This window comes from Meleagris gallopavo, chromosome 11 (genome assembly GCF_905368555.1).
Source record: "Meleagris gallopavo chromosome 11, MGAL_WU_HG_1.1, whole genome shotgun sequence".
Classification (NCBI taxonomy): domain Eukaryota; kingdom Metazoa; phylum Chordata; class Aves; order Galliformes; family Phasianidae; genus Meleagris; species Meleagris gallopavo.
Genome location: NC_139414.1, coordinates 4,320,054 through 4,332,217, shown reverse-complemented (window position 1 = coordinate 4,332,217; position 12,164 = coordinate 4,320,054). Strand labels below are relative to the sequence as shown.

At 49.8% G+C, this 12,164-nt stretch overlaps 1 protein-coding gene across 1 annotated transcript in view; it reads left to right on the top strand.

Annotated features, from left to right (window-relative positions):
* The window catches only part of HDLBP (high density lipoprotein binding protein), a 35,217-nt gene extending 23,400 nt beyond the window's left edge, over window positions 1–11,817 (top strand). The window contains exons 17-28 of the mRNA XM_010716510.3: window positions 310–528; window positions 1,366–1,587; window positions 1,772–1,990; window positions 2,679–2,817; window positions 3,602–3,756; window positions 4,395–4,499; window positions 5,071–5,205; window positions 5,788–5,931; window positions 6,099–6,284; window positions 7,995–8,111; window positions 8,559–8,687; window positions 9,345–11,817. Of these exons, the coding sequence (XP_010714812.1) occupies window positions 310–528; window positions 1,366–1,587; window positions 1,772–1,990; window positions 2,679–2,817; window positions 3,602–3,756; window positions 4,395–4,499; window positions 5,071–5,205; window positions 5,788–5,931; window positions 6,099–6,284; window positions 7,995–8,111; window positions 8,559–8,687; window positions 9,345–9,431 (1,857 nt within the window). The 3' untranslated portion in view covers window positions 9,432–11,817. The remainder of the gene's footprint in view (window positions 1–309; window positions 529–1,365; window positions 1,588–1,771; window positions 1,991–2,678; window positions 2,818–3,601; window positions 3,757–4,394; window positions 4,500–5,070; window positions 5,206–5,787; window positions 5,932–6,098; window positions 6,285–7,994; window positions 8,112–8,558; window positions 8,688–9,344) is intronic.
* The last annotated feature ends 347 nt before the right edge of the window (window positions 11,818–12,164 follow it).

Genomic DNA, 12,164 nt, shown 5'->3' with positions numbered 1-12,164 from the left:
TGGATAGCATCTGTTGCATGTCCAAATGGAGGCTCTGACATAGGTCTGCTGTCTCCTCGTCAGAGACTGAATTTACACTCATGGTAGTTGCTCTCGGGATGCAGTTCTTCCAAAATTGAATGCACTGTGGGATGATACAGCAAGCCTGCCTATGGCTTATGTATAAGAGGCAGCCAGTCTCAAGCTTCTGTGATCGGGCGTTTCCTACACAGCTCTGTAAAGACCTTAATAGTGTGGGAGTTGGAGGATAAGCAGGGTAGACACAACCACATTTTTGCAGCTTGATTGACAACCTGATGCTGTCCTTAGGCCAACATCACAGAGGTGGAGGTCTCTATTCCTTCCAAACTGCACAATTCCCTCATTGGCGCCAAAGGCCGCTTCATCCGCTCCATCATGGAGGAATGCGGTGGAGTCCACATCCACTTTCCCACTGAGGGCTCTGGCAGTGACACTGTGACCATCAGGGGCCCAGCCCAGGATGTGGAGAAAGCCAAGAAGCAGCTGCTGCACCTGGCAGAGGAGAAGGTGAGCCCTGATATAAGGGGAGGAGCAAATTGTTTTGGCCGGCTGTTTCTTTTCCAGGGTTCACATGGTCCCCATAGTCTGCTGAGAAGTCTCTTGCATCAGACAGCATAACCTCTTTAGAGGGATTTGAGTACAATCAGGAAGAGTAAAAGTAAACTTGTTGACAGTGAGCTTTTTCTCTCATGAGTGGAAAAACTGGGTGTATTGCTTCTCTCCCATGGCTGGGGGGATATACTCAAAGGCTCCCTACTCTGGAGGTTTGAGTGCTGTTGGATAGCCACACTTCTCTGAAATGGCTGCCTCTGCATATCTCCTTTCCATTTTCTCCTGATCTCTGAATTCCAGTTCCAGCTCTTACATTTCACTGCATACAAGTGGGTTTGGGGAGCCCTTAGTTACAAGACATTGCTCTGAGTTGTGACCAGTTAACTGGTCATTTTAACTGCAAGAGAAAAGAAACAAACACCTTTCCAATGCCAGCATATGAACGTGTTCTGAGTGGTTGGTTGTCTGCTGTGTGACCAACAGCAAGCAGTCAGCAAAAGGTTTTGCTGTTGAGTGTGAGTCGTAGACTCCCAGGGTACTCTGTTGTGCTCGTGTTCTCACCAACTATGCTGAGTGTAGAGAGGACTCCTCAGCACTGAGAACATCTTTCATGTAGTTTTTTCTTTAAGATGTCATACCTTTTTGATTTTGACAGCAAGCTGCATCTGCCTTGCTCTTGCAACATTTTGTATGTATGTGGAGTGTGGAGTTAAATATCTACATGCTTGCTGTGGCTGCTGACGTCTATTTATTATATACTGACATGTTCCATGGGGATCTGACTTCTTTCAGCAAACTAAGAGTTACACTGTGGACCTCCGTGCAAAGCCAGAGTACCACAAATTCCTTATTGGTAAGGGTGGAGGCAACATCCGTAAAGTGCGTGACAATACCGGGGCCCGCATCATCTTCCCAACCTCTGAGGACAAAGATCAGGAGCTGATTACTATCATGGGAACTGAGGAAGCTGTCAAAGAGGCACAGAAGGAGTTAGAGGCCCTGATCAAGAACCTGGTAAGAACTATTACTTCTTTCTGCCTAGCGATGTGACAAGATGCAATGAGTTAGTGTGGAGGTTCTGTTAGTCCTAAAAACTTAGGACTTGTTGGAGTGAGGTTGGATTTGCTATTGAGTGCAGCAATCGAGTGCTTATGACGAGGAAGGCAGGGCTGACTGGCTGGCTGTCATCTGTTGGCAGGATAATGTGGTTGAAGACTCCATGGTGGTTGACCCCAAGCATCATCGCCACTTTGTCATCCGGAGAGGGCAGGTCCTGCGTGAGATTGCAGATGAATATGGTGGGGTGATGGTCAGCTTCCCACGCTCCGGCACCCAGAGCGACAAAGTCACCCTCAAGGGAGCCAAGGACTGTGTGGAGGCAGCCAAGAAACGCATCCAGGAGATCATTGAGGACCTGGTATGTCTCAGGAAAGCTGTTCCTTCTACTCTTTGTTGTTTCAGCAGTGTTGTCCAGTGACCTGCTTTATGTGAGCAAGTCCCACAGCAAATTTGGGATTTGAAGCTTTGCTGTCAATATGTAAGGGCTGCAGACTTTGGATCCCAGTCTGGCATGGCTGTTAGCTCCAACATGGCCATTTTGTGTGAAGTAGTCTCTCTCCTTTAACCTTCCTCATGGTTTTTAGGAGTGGAAGTAGGAGAGCTTTACTTGGTATACTTACAGGTAGTAAAACATTGGAGACTTCATGCACCTCTCTGTGCCTGGTCTGGGGCAATGGCACTCCCTGCCTTCCCTGTCTTGTTAGTATTGCTTTTGGAAACAACCAAGTCAGACCTGTGCTCTTCCTTTCTTTCATTCATTATCTTTCTCCTACTGTTTTCTCCCCTTCAGGGTCATAGAGAGCTTGAGCTTTCATCTCAGGAACCTTTAGCATTATGAGCTGGAGGCAGCTTTCAGTAAAAATATTCCATGCTAACCTCTCAGAGAGAAAAAAGATTCCGTGAAACTTTCAGTTCTTTCAGTGACAACAGCTGTTACCTTTCCCAACACCTCACTCTGTCCGTTATGGATTTCACCGTGTGCAAGCATCCTGTTCACACGTGTGAAAGGGGCTGCCTCGCAATAGAGCAACTCTGCTTTCTCACAGGAAGCTCAAGTGACAATCGAATGCACCATCCCACAAAAGTTCCACCGCTCCATTATGGGCCCCAAAGGATCCCGGATCCAGCAGATCACCCGGGACTATGGTGTCCAGATCAAATTCCCTGACAGGGAGGAGAACCCAGGTATACCCGGGGATGCATGTTCACATGGCAGTTGGGGTGATCAGATGCGTAGTCCTTACTCAATCAGTGGAGTTCTACTTAAAATCTGTGGAGGAGTGCCCCCACGTGTTCTGTGCAGTGTTCCTGAATGTGGGCTTGGCATAAGCCTTGTCTTCATGGATAACAGGGGCCAGTTTTAGAGGGTAAAAATGTAAATGTGTTCTGAACGTGTTCTCACCACCGAACACAGGGACATAAGTGCCTACCCTGGCCAAAAGCAGAACCTCCCACTGCTCCCTTGCTCTGCAGGCTTGCCGAGGTTTCTCTGAGCCCTCATGCTCTTGTTGTTGGGTGTACTGAACTAAACACAGCTGGAGCCTGCATTACCTGTTTTTGTTGGATAGTTTGGCCTACCACCAGCCATGCTGCTGTAACTTACAGCCAGTGCCATGCAGGTGAGATTCCCTGCTGCTGAAAAAACTGCCAGCCTTACTCGCTGCTTCTGTTGACATAGGAGCATGGCCTCCAATTCTGTAGTGTGGTTGCAGGTCCTCTGTGTGCAGGCAAAGGCAGTATCAGTGCTGTGCATAAAGGAGGAGATGATCTCAGTGGATGTTCTTGTTCTGCTCATTCCAGGCTACGCCACGGCAAGCTGCCTGTGTTGGTAATAACCAATACCGTAGTAGGCTGTAGTGACTGATCTCTTTTGGCAAAGACCAAGGCTGAGCCTGAGGATCTGAAGGGGGAGATGCTGAGCAAAGAGGGAGTTCTTGTGCCTTTAACGTGAGACTTTCCATGTTTTCAGCTCCTGTTGCAGAGCCAGCATTGCAGGAGAATGGTGAGGAGGGTGGGGAAGGCAAGGATGGGAAGGATGCAGACCCCAGCTCTCCAAAGAAGTGTGACATCATCATCATCTCTGGTCGCAGGGAGAAGTGTGAGGCAGCAAAGGAGGCACTGCAGGTACGTGGCTGTCTGGGCCCATTAGCCTTACTACTTAGTCCTGTCCTGATGTGAGAAGCTCACCACAAGCTTCAGTGGTGGCATTCAGTTGGGATTGCAGTCCAGGTGGTCACTGGCACTAGCTGTGGAAAAGGTCTGTATTGTCCAAGGGAAGGTCTCCAATTGCTCTGTAATCTTGCCTGGTGGCTTGAGTCACAGTGCTTGACCTAGCAATTGCTGGAGCTGTAAGCAGCCCTGAGCTACTTGCCAGAAGAGTGTGACATACTTATTTTATGAAGCAGGGCTGGAAAGAGAAACAGAATGATTCAGCCTCAATCAGATCAGCTTTAGCAGACCTTGCCACGCAGGGAGAATCCTGTAGTGACACTGTCCAAGTTTCTGCTAGGTGGAAGCCAAGGATATGAAAGGATATGAAGCCTCTGACTCCTGAGGGGGTTTAAGATGGCTTGCTTGGAAAAGATGTTAAGCACCCAGCAGATCATCTTAGCGTTTGCAGCTGCTCTCTCCTGCAGAGTTTGCACCGTGACTACAGGGGAATGTACCTCAATTCAGCAGCATAGTCTCTTGAACAAATATATGGCAAGCACAAAGTCAGGAGAAGTCTTTCATCTGGGTAAACTGTGATCTCTTCTCTGCAGGCTCTGGTTCCTGTCACCATTGAAGTAGAAGTTCCCTTTGATCTGCACCGTTACATCATTGGCCAGAAAGGAAGTGGGATCCGTAAAATGATGGACGAGTTTGAAGTAAGTTGTTGTTTTTCCTCCCAACTTCTCTGTCCTGGAAAATCTGCAGGTGACCATGTTTGTGTCAGCTGTGACGTACTCAGGACTGCGTTGGCTTGACCATAGCTCTGTAATAAGGAAATGAGACCTGCATGATTTAATCCTGGGCTGAGAGGCTTGGTAGATTTTGCGATGAAGCTGTATGATCGGTGTTGATGCTGTGAGTACTGAATGACTTGGTGGGGCCTGTCAGGATTCCTTACCAGTGCAAGAGTAGTTTTTCCTCCTTGGCCATGGCTCTGCTATGCCTGCCTGTTTGGGAGAATTCCCTCAAAGCCCACAGGGACTGTGGACCTCTTGCTTTCAGGTGTGATGCAGGTTGGCTGTTGAACATACATTTGTTTCCTAGCCTCTCCAGGGTGACACAGAATTCCTAGGGACTGAAGTCCTACAGCAGAGCATTCTGATGTTGGTAGTGGCTGAAGAAACAGGGTTCAGGCTGAGTGGGAGCTGTGCTTGGTGGCAGAGGAGATCAGTGAGAAGCCAATGTAAAGTGAACAGTGGTACAAAATGGAAATCATATGTTGCTCAGGTGAACATCCAGGTCCCTGCTCCTGAGCTGCAGTCGGATATCATCACCATCACTGGGCTGGCTGCCAACCTGGACCGTGCCAAGGCTGGGCTGCTGGAAAGAGTGAAGGAGCTGCAGGCTGAGCAAGAGGATCGGGTAAGGCCTGTGCCTGTCCTTCCTTCCAGCCGAACCTTCAGCTGGAACCCCTAGCTGAACACTAGGCTGTGCCTTCCTTTCACCCAGCCTCTGGGCGTTTCCTTCAGAAGCTGTACAACCTCTTGGAACCTCTGTCCATTTAATAGCACCAGTAGCTTCTCTGTAAGTCTGAGGAACTCAGAGTGGCTTATCCAAATATAATATTAACTGACAGGAGAATCATTGCCCAGGACTTTCGCCCTCACGTCTCATTGAGATGCTGGAGGACGCAACCCCTTGCTGTGAGCAGTGGGTCTGTGCTTTGTAGCGAATTCCTATCCCAGCTCTGAATAAGTAGATGAGGGATGAGTTGGGTGGTAGTTTGTTACCTGCAGATGCCTGCTAAATGTGGCAAAAGCACAAGGCCCCAGCAGCTGAATGTCTTTGGTCTTCTGTAGCCGTTTACACTTGGGCAGGACCACACAGAATCTGTCCCATGCATCTCAGAAGTAAGAAGGAAATGCTGGGACTTGAATGGATATCACTGAATCAGCCATGGTGCATTCTCTGCTGCTGTGCCTCACTTTGCTTCTCTTGTTCCAGGCCTTGCGAAGCTTCAAGCTGACAGTCACTGTTGATCCCAAGTACCACCCCAAAATCATCGGGCGGAAGGGAGCAGTGATCACCCAGATACGCACAGAGCATGAGGTCAACATCCAGTTCCCTGACAAAGATGACGAAAGCCAGGTGAGAGAGCAGAGGATGCACGGAGAGCACTGCTGGTTGTCTTTGAGTGTAGGAAGCACAGCATCTTCTCTAGGGCTCTGATTTCTGTTACTGTTGCATAAAGTGGAGGGTAAAAGGAAGCAGGCTGGAGATCTGCTTGATTATTCACACATTTCCCTATATCGCAGGCGCAGGACCAGATCACCATCACTGGCTATGAGAAGAATGCTGAGGCTGCCCGGGATGCCATCATGAAGATTGTTGGTGAGCTGGAGCAGATGGTGTCTGAGGATGTGACTCTGGACCATCGTGTTCACGCACGCATCATCGGTGCACGTGGCAAAGCCATCCGCAAAATCATGGATGAGTTTAAGGTGAGCAGAGGGGTGATGCAGGGCAGGTGGGGAAGTCCTGGGTGGAGCTGGTTACTCCTGTGCTAAGGCAGGGTCTGAATTCAGGACTGTCAGGCTCAAATCTTATGATTCTTTTGTCTCGTGCCTGTGGAGCACTTCCAGCTGGGACAGTCACAAAGAAAAGCCAGTGCTGTTCTGCTCTCCTCAAGCTGTCACCTCAAACATGGAAGCAGAGTCACTGGGCCAGCTGAGCTACCTGGACAGTGCACACACACGTGAACTCAAACATTTCTTCGTGACCTGAGCTGTAAGTCACCCTTCCTCCAGGAGCCAGGCAGGGAGCAGGCTCAGCTGGTATCATCTTGCTTAAACATGGTCATAAGAGGAACCTGGAAATGCTTCTTTTCTGCTCTCAGTTAGCCCTACAAACAGCACTGAGCTCTGTCCCTCTGTGAAGCACTTCTAGTAATAGATTTCTTTCAGGTGGGGTCCTAGATGATCTTTAGAAGAGAGAGTGGTTGTGTGAGCTGCTCCAGGTGCTGGAAATGGACAGTAAACTGATGTTGGGGATCTCTGGCAGGGGACTGCACCCAGACCCTGTTAGCCCAAAGAGATTCTCTACATTTCTTTGCTTGCTTCAATCATTGATTCTGCTCACTTGAAGATTCCCAAAGACACTTCTTAGGGATCCAAATTTGCCTGCTGGAAGCTAAAAGACTGTTACAGTCAGTTTACCTCTGGGAAGGGCAGGGTTCAGCATCCTTGACAGTATATGGCAGTAATAAGTGCTTTACTGAAGGGGCAGTTAATGAATGTGTATCCAGGGTGATGAGATTTTGGAGGCTTGCATCTTGGTTGGTCTTAGCTGTTGAAACAAGCTTTTTGGTTCACAAATGAGCAGCCTTTGGTTTTGGTCTTATCTTGTATGGCTTCCCTGCAGCCATCTGGAAAGCAAGCTGTAAGAGAGCTCAGTGGCTATGTATGGGGAGCACTAAGCCAGCTATAAAATGATTGTTAGCCAGGATTATCCGTGTAGGAGACAGAAAGCTTACTGTGCCTCATGCTGATAGCATGATGATGAAGATGCAGAATGAGGACCCTGTGGAATTGCAGCCCTCCTTTGCTGCTGCCACAGACTTTGCACAGAGAATCACAGATTGGTTTGGGTTGAAAGGGACTTAAAGACTACCTGGTTTCAACCCTCTGCCATGGTCAGGGACATCTCCTTCTAGACCAGGTTGCTCAAACGCCCATTTAACTTGGCCTTGTACGCTTCACAGTTCACACCACAGGTTGAAGCATTCACAGCTTCTTTGGCAATCCATTCCAGTGCCTCACCACTCTCATAATAAACATTTTTTTTTCCTAATATCTCATCCAAACCTACCCTCTTTTCATTTAAAGCTGTTCCCCCTTGCCAGATCACTAACATTCCCTGACAAAGGACTGCTCTCCTGATTTTCTGTAGGCAATCTTTAACTACTGGAAGGCTGCAGTGATGTCTCCTCAGAGTCTTGCCTTTTCCAGGATTAGTAACCCCAGCTCCTCCAGCCATTCTCCGCAGCAGAGGTGCTCTTGCCTGCTGAGCATCCTCGTGGCCTCCTCTGGATCCACTCCGGCAGGTCCATGTCCTTATGCTGGGGACCCAGAGATGAATGCAGTGCAGCAAGGAGTAGGCTGTAGCTTTTCAGTTGTGCAGATCTAAGTCCTGTCCTGTTCTTTGTGTTGCAGGTGGATATTCGCTTCCCCCAGAGTGGAGCTCCTGACCCCAACTGCGTGACTGTGACAGGACTCCCTGAGAATGTGGAAGAAGCTATTGATCACATCCTGAACTTGGAGGAAGAATATGTAAGTGTTCAGCATATCTGTATGGGGGCTTAGCAAGGATTTCCTTAACCACAGAGCTGAATGTCTGAGGTATCTCCGTGTGATATTTTCTACCACAGCATTGGAGAACTTGATCCTTTTGCAGGTTGCTGTTAGCCCTTACCTGCAGCTGTCCCTCAGACCACAGGCTGCAAGGACTGGCCCCACTGTCCAGGAAAGGGCAGTGAATAAGTGTGCTGGGATGCCACCAGCACGTGCACGTGCTTGCCTTGCTGCAGCTTGCATCAGTTAGAGTCTAGTAGTTGGTGGCCATCACACTAGTAGAGAAACATTGTGTTCAGACATTGTGGAACAGGCTGGTGACATCAGACAGGTTGCAGCAAGATGTGGGATACTTTAGGGCTGGGGATTACTGCAGTTTGAAGAACCGTTAAGATCCATCCTCCTAACTGAGCCTTCTGACTGCAGCTTGCAGATGTGGTGGACAATGAGGCAATGCAAGTGTATATGAAGCCCTCTTCCCATGAAGAATCCAAGGCCCCATCCAAGGGCTTCGTGGTGAGAGATGCCCCCTGGGCCACTGTCAACAATGAAAAGGTGAGTGTGTGCTGCTTCTGCTGCAGGGGCACAGAGAGTGTGGTTGACTGTCATCTGCCCCCCCCATTGCAGGCCGTGGTGGTGGAGAAAGCAGTGAGGGGCCATCCTGCTCTTTATGATTTATACAAGCCTCTAGCTTACAAAGCACCCGTCTCCTTCCAAATGTTTTGCCTGCACTGAATGTCCCATTATCAGATACAGCAGAACTGTTGGGGGATGGGGGATCTGAAAGTGTTCCATTAGGTCATGTGGTTTTTAGAGGCTGACGAGGTGCCCTGGCACCTCTGACTTGTGCTGCAGCAGAGAACTAGCTCAGTGGTTGCAGCCATGTTCTCACTGGGAGCAATGTATCGGGACACATGGTTGCACTGTCCTCAGCTGCCCTGGTGTTGCTGCAGGACTGTCCTGACCCTGCTCCAGTGACCAGGTTACTGAGGCTGGGCTCTTGGAGCCCCTGATCCACCTGCCGTTTCCTTGTCTGCACCCTCGTCAGTGCCATCTCTAGAGGCTCAGCTGTCTGTGCTGGGCACCCAAAGGACATCATAACTATGCTCAGCCCTCACCCACAGGACACCAGAAAAGCTGCTTAGCTCAGGGGCACTGTGCAAGTTTGCAGCAGGGCAGGAGCTTAACTTGTTCCCTTTTTGTTTGCTCTAGGCCCCTGATATGAGCAGTTCTGAAGACTTCCCCAGCTTTGGGGCTCAAGTTGCCCCCAAGACTCTTCCCTGGGGACCCAAACGATAATGACCTGGAAGCAGAACCATCTCCTCCAGCCCGCTGACCTGACACTAACCTGCCACAAATACTTCCTGTCTGAAATCTGACCCAGCGGCTGGAGCACAAGTCAATTGCCCCATGAGGTCTCCTAATGGTGTCTGGAGTGCTAGACCCCATCCTGCTCCCCTCAGCTATCACCACAGCTAGGACCCATTCTCATCTCTTGATGGATCTACTTTCCTTCTTTGGAACAAGACTTCCACTCAAATTCAAACACTAAGTGTGTGTATTTTTGTTAGAAACTTCATAATTGACTTAAAGTGACTAAGATTTACAGCTTCCCAAATGCTAGTAGAAAAATCAGCTCTCTTGAGTATGTCTTACTAGGCATTCTCGCCTTCATTAGGAGACCTCCTTTACTGTGGCTAGGAATCTACTTCCTGTCTCATGACCTCAGGAAATAAATTTCCTTGACTTTCTAAAGCCAAAACGTTTGCCCTCTTTCCTTTGTGTTTATCCCAGGCCTTACCTTACCTTTGTAGAGTGCAATCAACTTTTTTTTTTTTTTTTTTCCTTTGAACTGCCAAAAATACATTTAATGCTGATAGCTGACTGTGGGGAGAGCTTAAAATAATCTAAAAGGTCAGAAACTTAATTTTTAAAGGAACAAAACCTTCAGTAGGCTTAGAGGCAGCAGAGATGGAAGGGACCAGAACAACATATGGCTGCCCTGGTCAGGTAAGAGTGCGTTGCCAGCGCACCTCTGCACCACACCAAGCACAGCCCCAGCCTGCACGCTCCATGAGTCTTCCAGCACGCGATGGCAGATCCTGCTCCTAGTTTCCAGCCCTTCCTTATTCACCCTTCCCAAAAGCCACGTGGGCAGTCAGACAAGCCAGCACGTGACAGCATTACTGGATGGGACGGATTTTGGTTTGGCTGAGGTTGCTGTGAGGGCGTGGCCCAGGAGAAGCTGGTGGGAAGCAGAGCCCTGAGGAGCTGTAGTCCCCTGCGAGCACCACAGCATCTAGGTGTGAGCAGCAGGGACACCATTTACTGTTGCCTTCTTTCTACCTCAAAAGTCAGTATGATGGTGGCCTCTCAGCGTAGGTGGGCGAGCAGCTGCTTCAGCTCTCATCCCGGCACCCAGAGCAGAACCCTGGAGGAAAACCAAGAGAAGCATTTTGAGCAGCTGCGTGAGCTCCTCTGGAGGAAAGCAGAGTGCTCACAGGCATATGCAGGCTATGGGACCTTAGGATTTCCCTGAGCTAGAACCAGGCTTGGCCTCAGGACCTTAGCCCCAGCCTCACAGCAGCCTGCAGAGATTAGGAGCCAGGCTTCTGCTCTGGTGGAAGAGGGGAACTGAAAGCGATAGGGCTGACAGTGTGGTGCGTCAAGCCCTCCCTGAGGCCTCCATTGTATGGGCTGGAGAGGGTGATCCATGCTCTATCCTCTGGGCTGCTTGTGCCTAGGCCCTGCCCTGGCTTGCTATAGGAGGCCGCGTCTGAGCTCCTCCAGCCAGTAAGAGGAAAACCACATCTATGAAGAGGGAGGCAGGAGTCATTGGGGCGCTGTGTTCCCTCCTTCCCCTGCCTCAATCCTACAGAAGTTTGTAGTCTGAGCCATCCTTCTATCCCAGCTGCTTCAGCTCTTGGACAAGCAGGAGTCCCTAGCCTCCCTTCTCTAGTGCTGCTTATGGGGCAAAGGCCTGAATTCTGGCAGGCTGGGCCCAACATGCTTGCCTTTTCCAACACTGTTCTCTGTCTGACAGGCCTGACATGCCAATGCTTCTCCTTCCCATGACAGCTCTCCTTGGAAGAGGCTGCTATGCAGAAGTTGCACCAAAACCTCCTAGTGCTCTCCGTAAGTTTGAGAAGTGACTGAAGCAGGCCACGTCCCTTTGCAGGGTATCTGCCTGCCCCTGAAGGACGGGGTGGCTTTGCATCCACCCAGGAGATAGGAAACAGGGTGGGTCAGGCAGAAGTAGGGTAACACCCTCCCACGCGTGTCTGTCAGAAAATGGTTATTACCCCCATAGCTTAGGTCTGTCCTGTGTCACCAAGCCTATCACCCCCTCGTCCTCTTTCTACCCCCTGGCCTCAACAGTTGCACAGTTAGGCTTGAGTTACAGTTGGGGCACTGCCACCTGGGCATGCCCCACAGCCCGACCCTCCACTCTAAAGAAGGTCATGAAGTGATTGTACCTAGTACTGTCCCCCACCACCCTCCTTCCGCAGCAGACTGTGGCATGTGTCCATTTCCTCTCTGACGTCTTCCATATTGTATGTTTCCATAGCAATGATCCCTTGGCCTTAACTTTGGAATTTGGAGACTATATGCAAACATGTAAAAAGGCTCATGAGTATGGATGACACTGGAATTTTATAAATTCTAAAATAAAACCTGAAACAGCTCAGAGTGTCACGGATGTTATTTCTACTGGTGGGTTGAGATCCAGAGCAGCCCCTGCTTGGCTGGGCTCAGCCTGCTGTGAGGAGATCCAGCTTGCCTGTGCTGAGCCAGGACAAGCACAGTGAGCTCTGCCTCTAGGGGAGCTGAGAGCAAAGCCTGACAGTGTTTCACCCTGACCTCTGTCAACTTAGGAATGCTGGGGACCAGGCAGATAACCAATGCCTGTTAAAACCACATGCTGGCACATGAGGGGACACAGGGTCAGCACATCCCCACCCAGTGCCCATGTCCATCCCTCCTGGCAGGGCCATTACCTGACAGGTGATGAGGAAGCCCAAGCGTACAGCC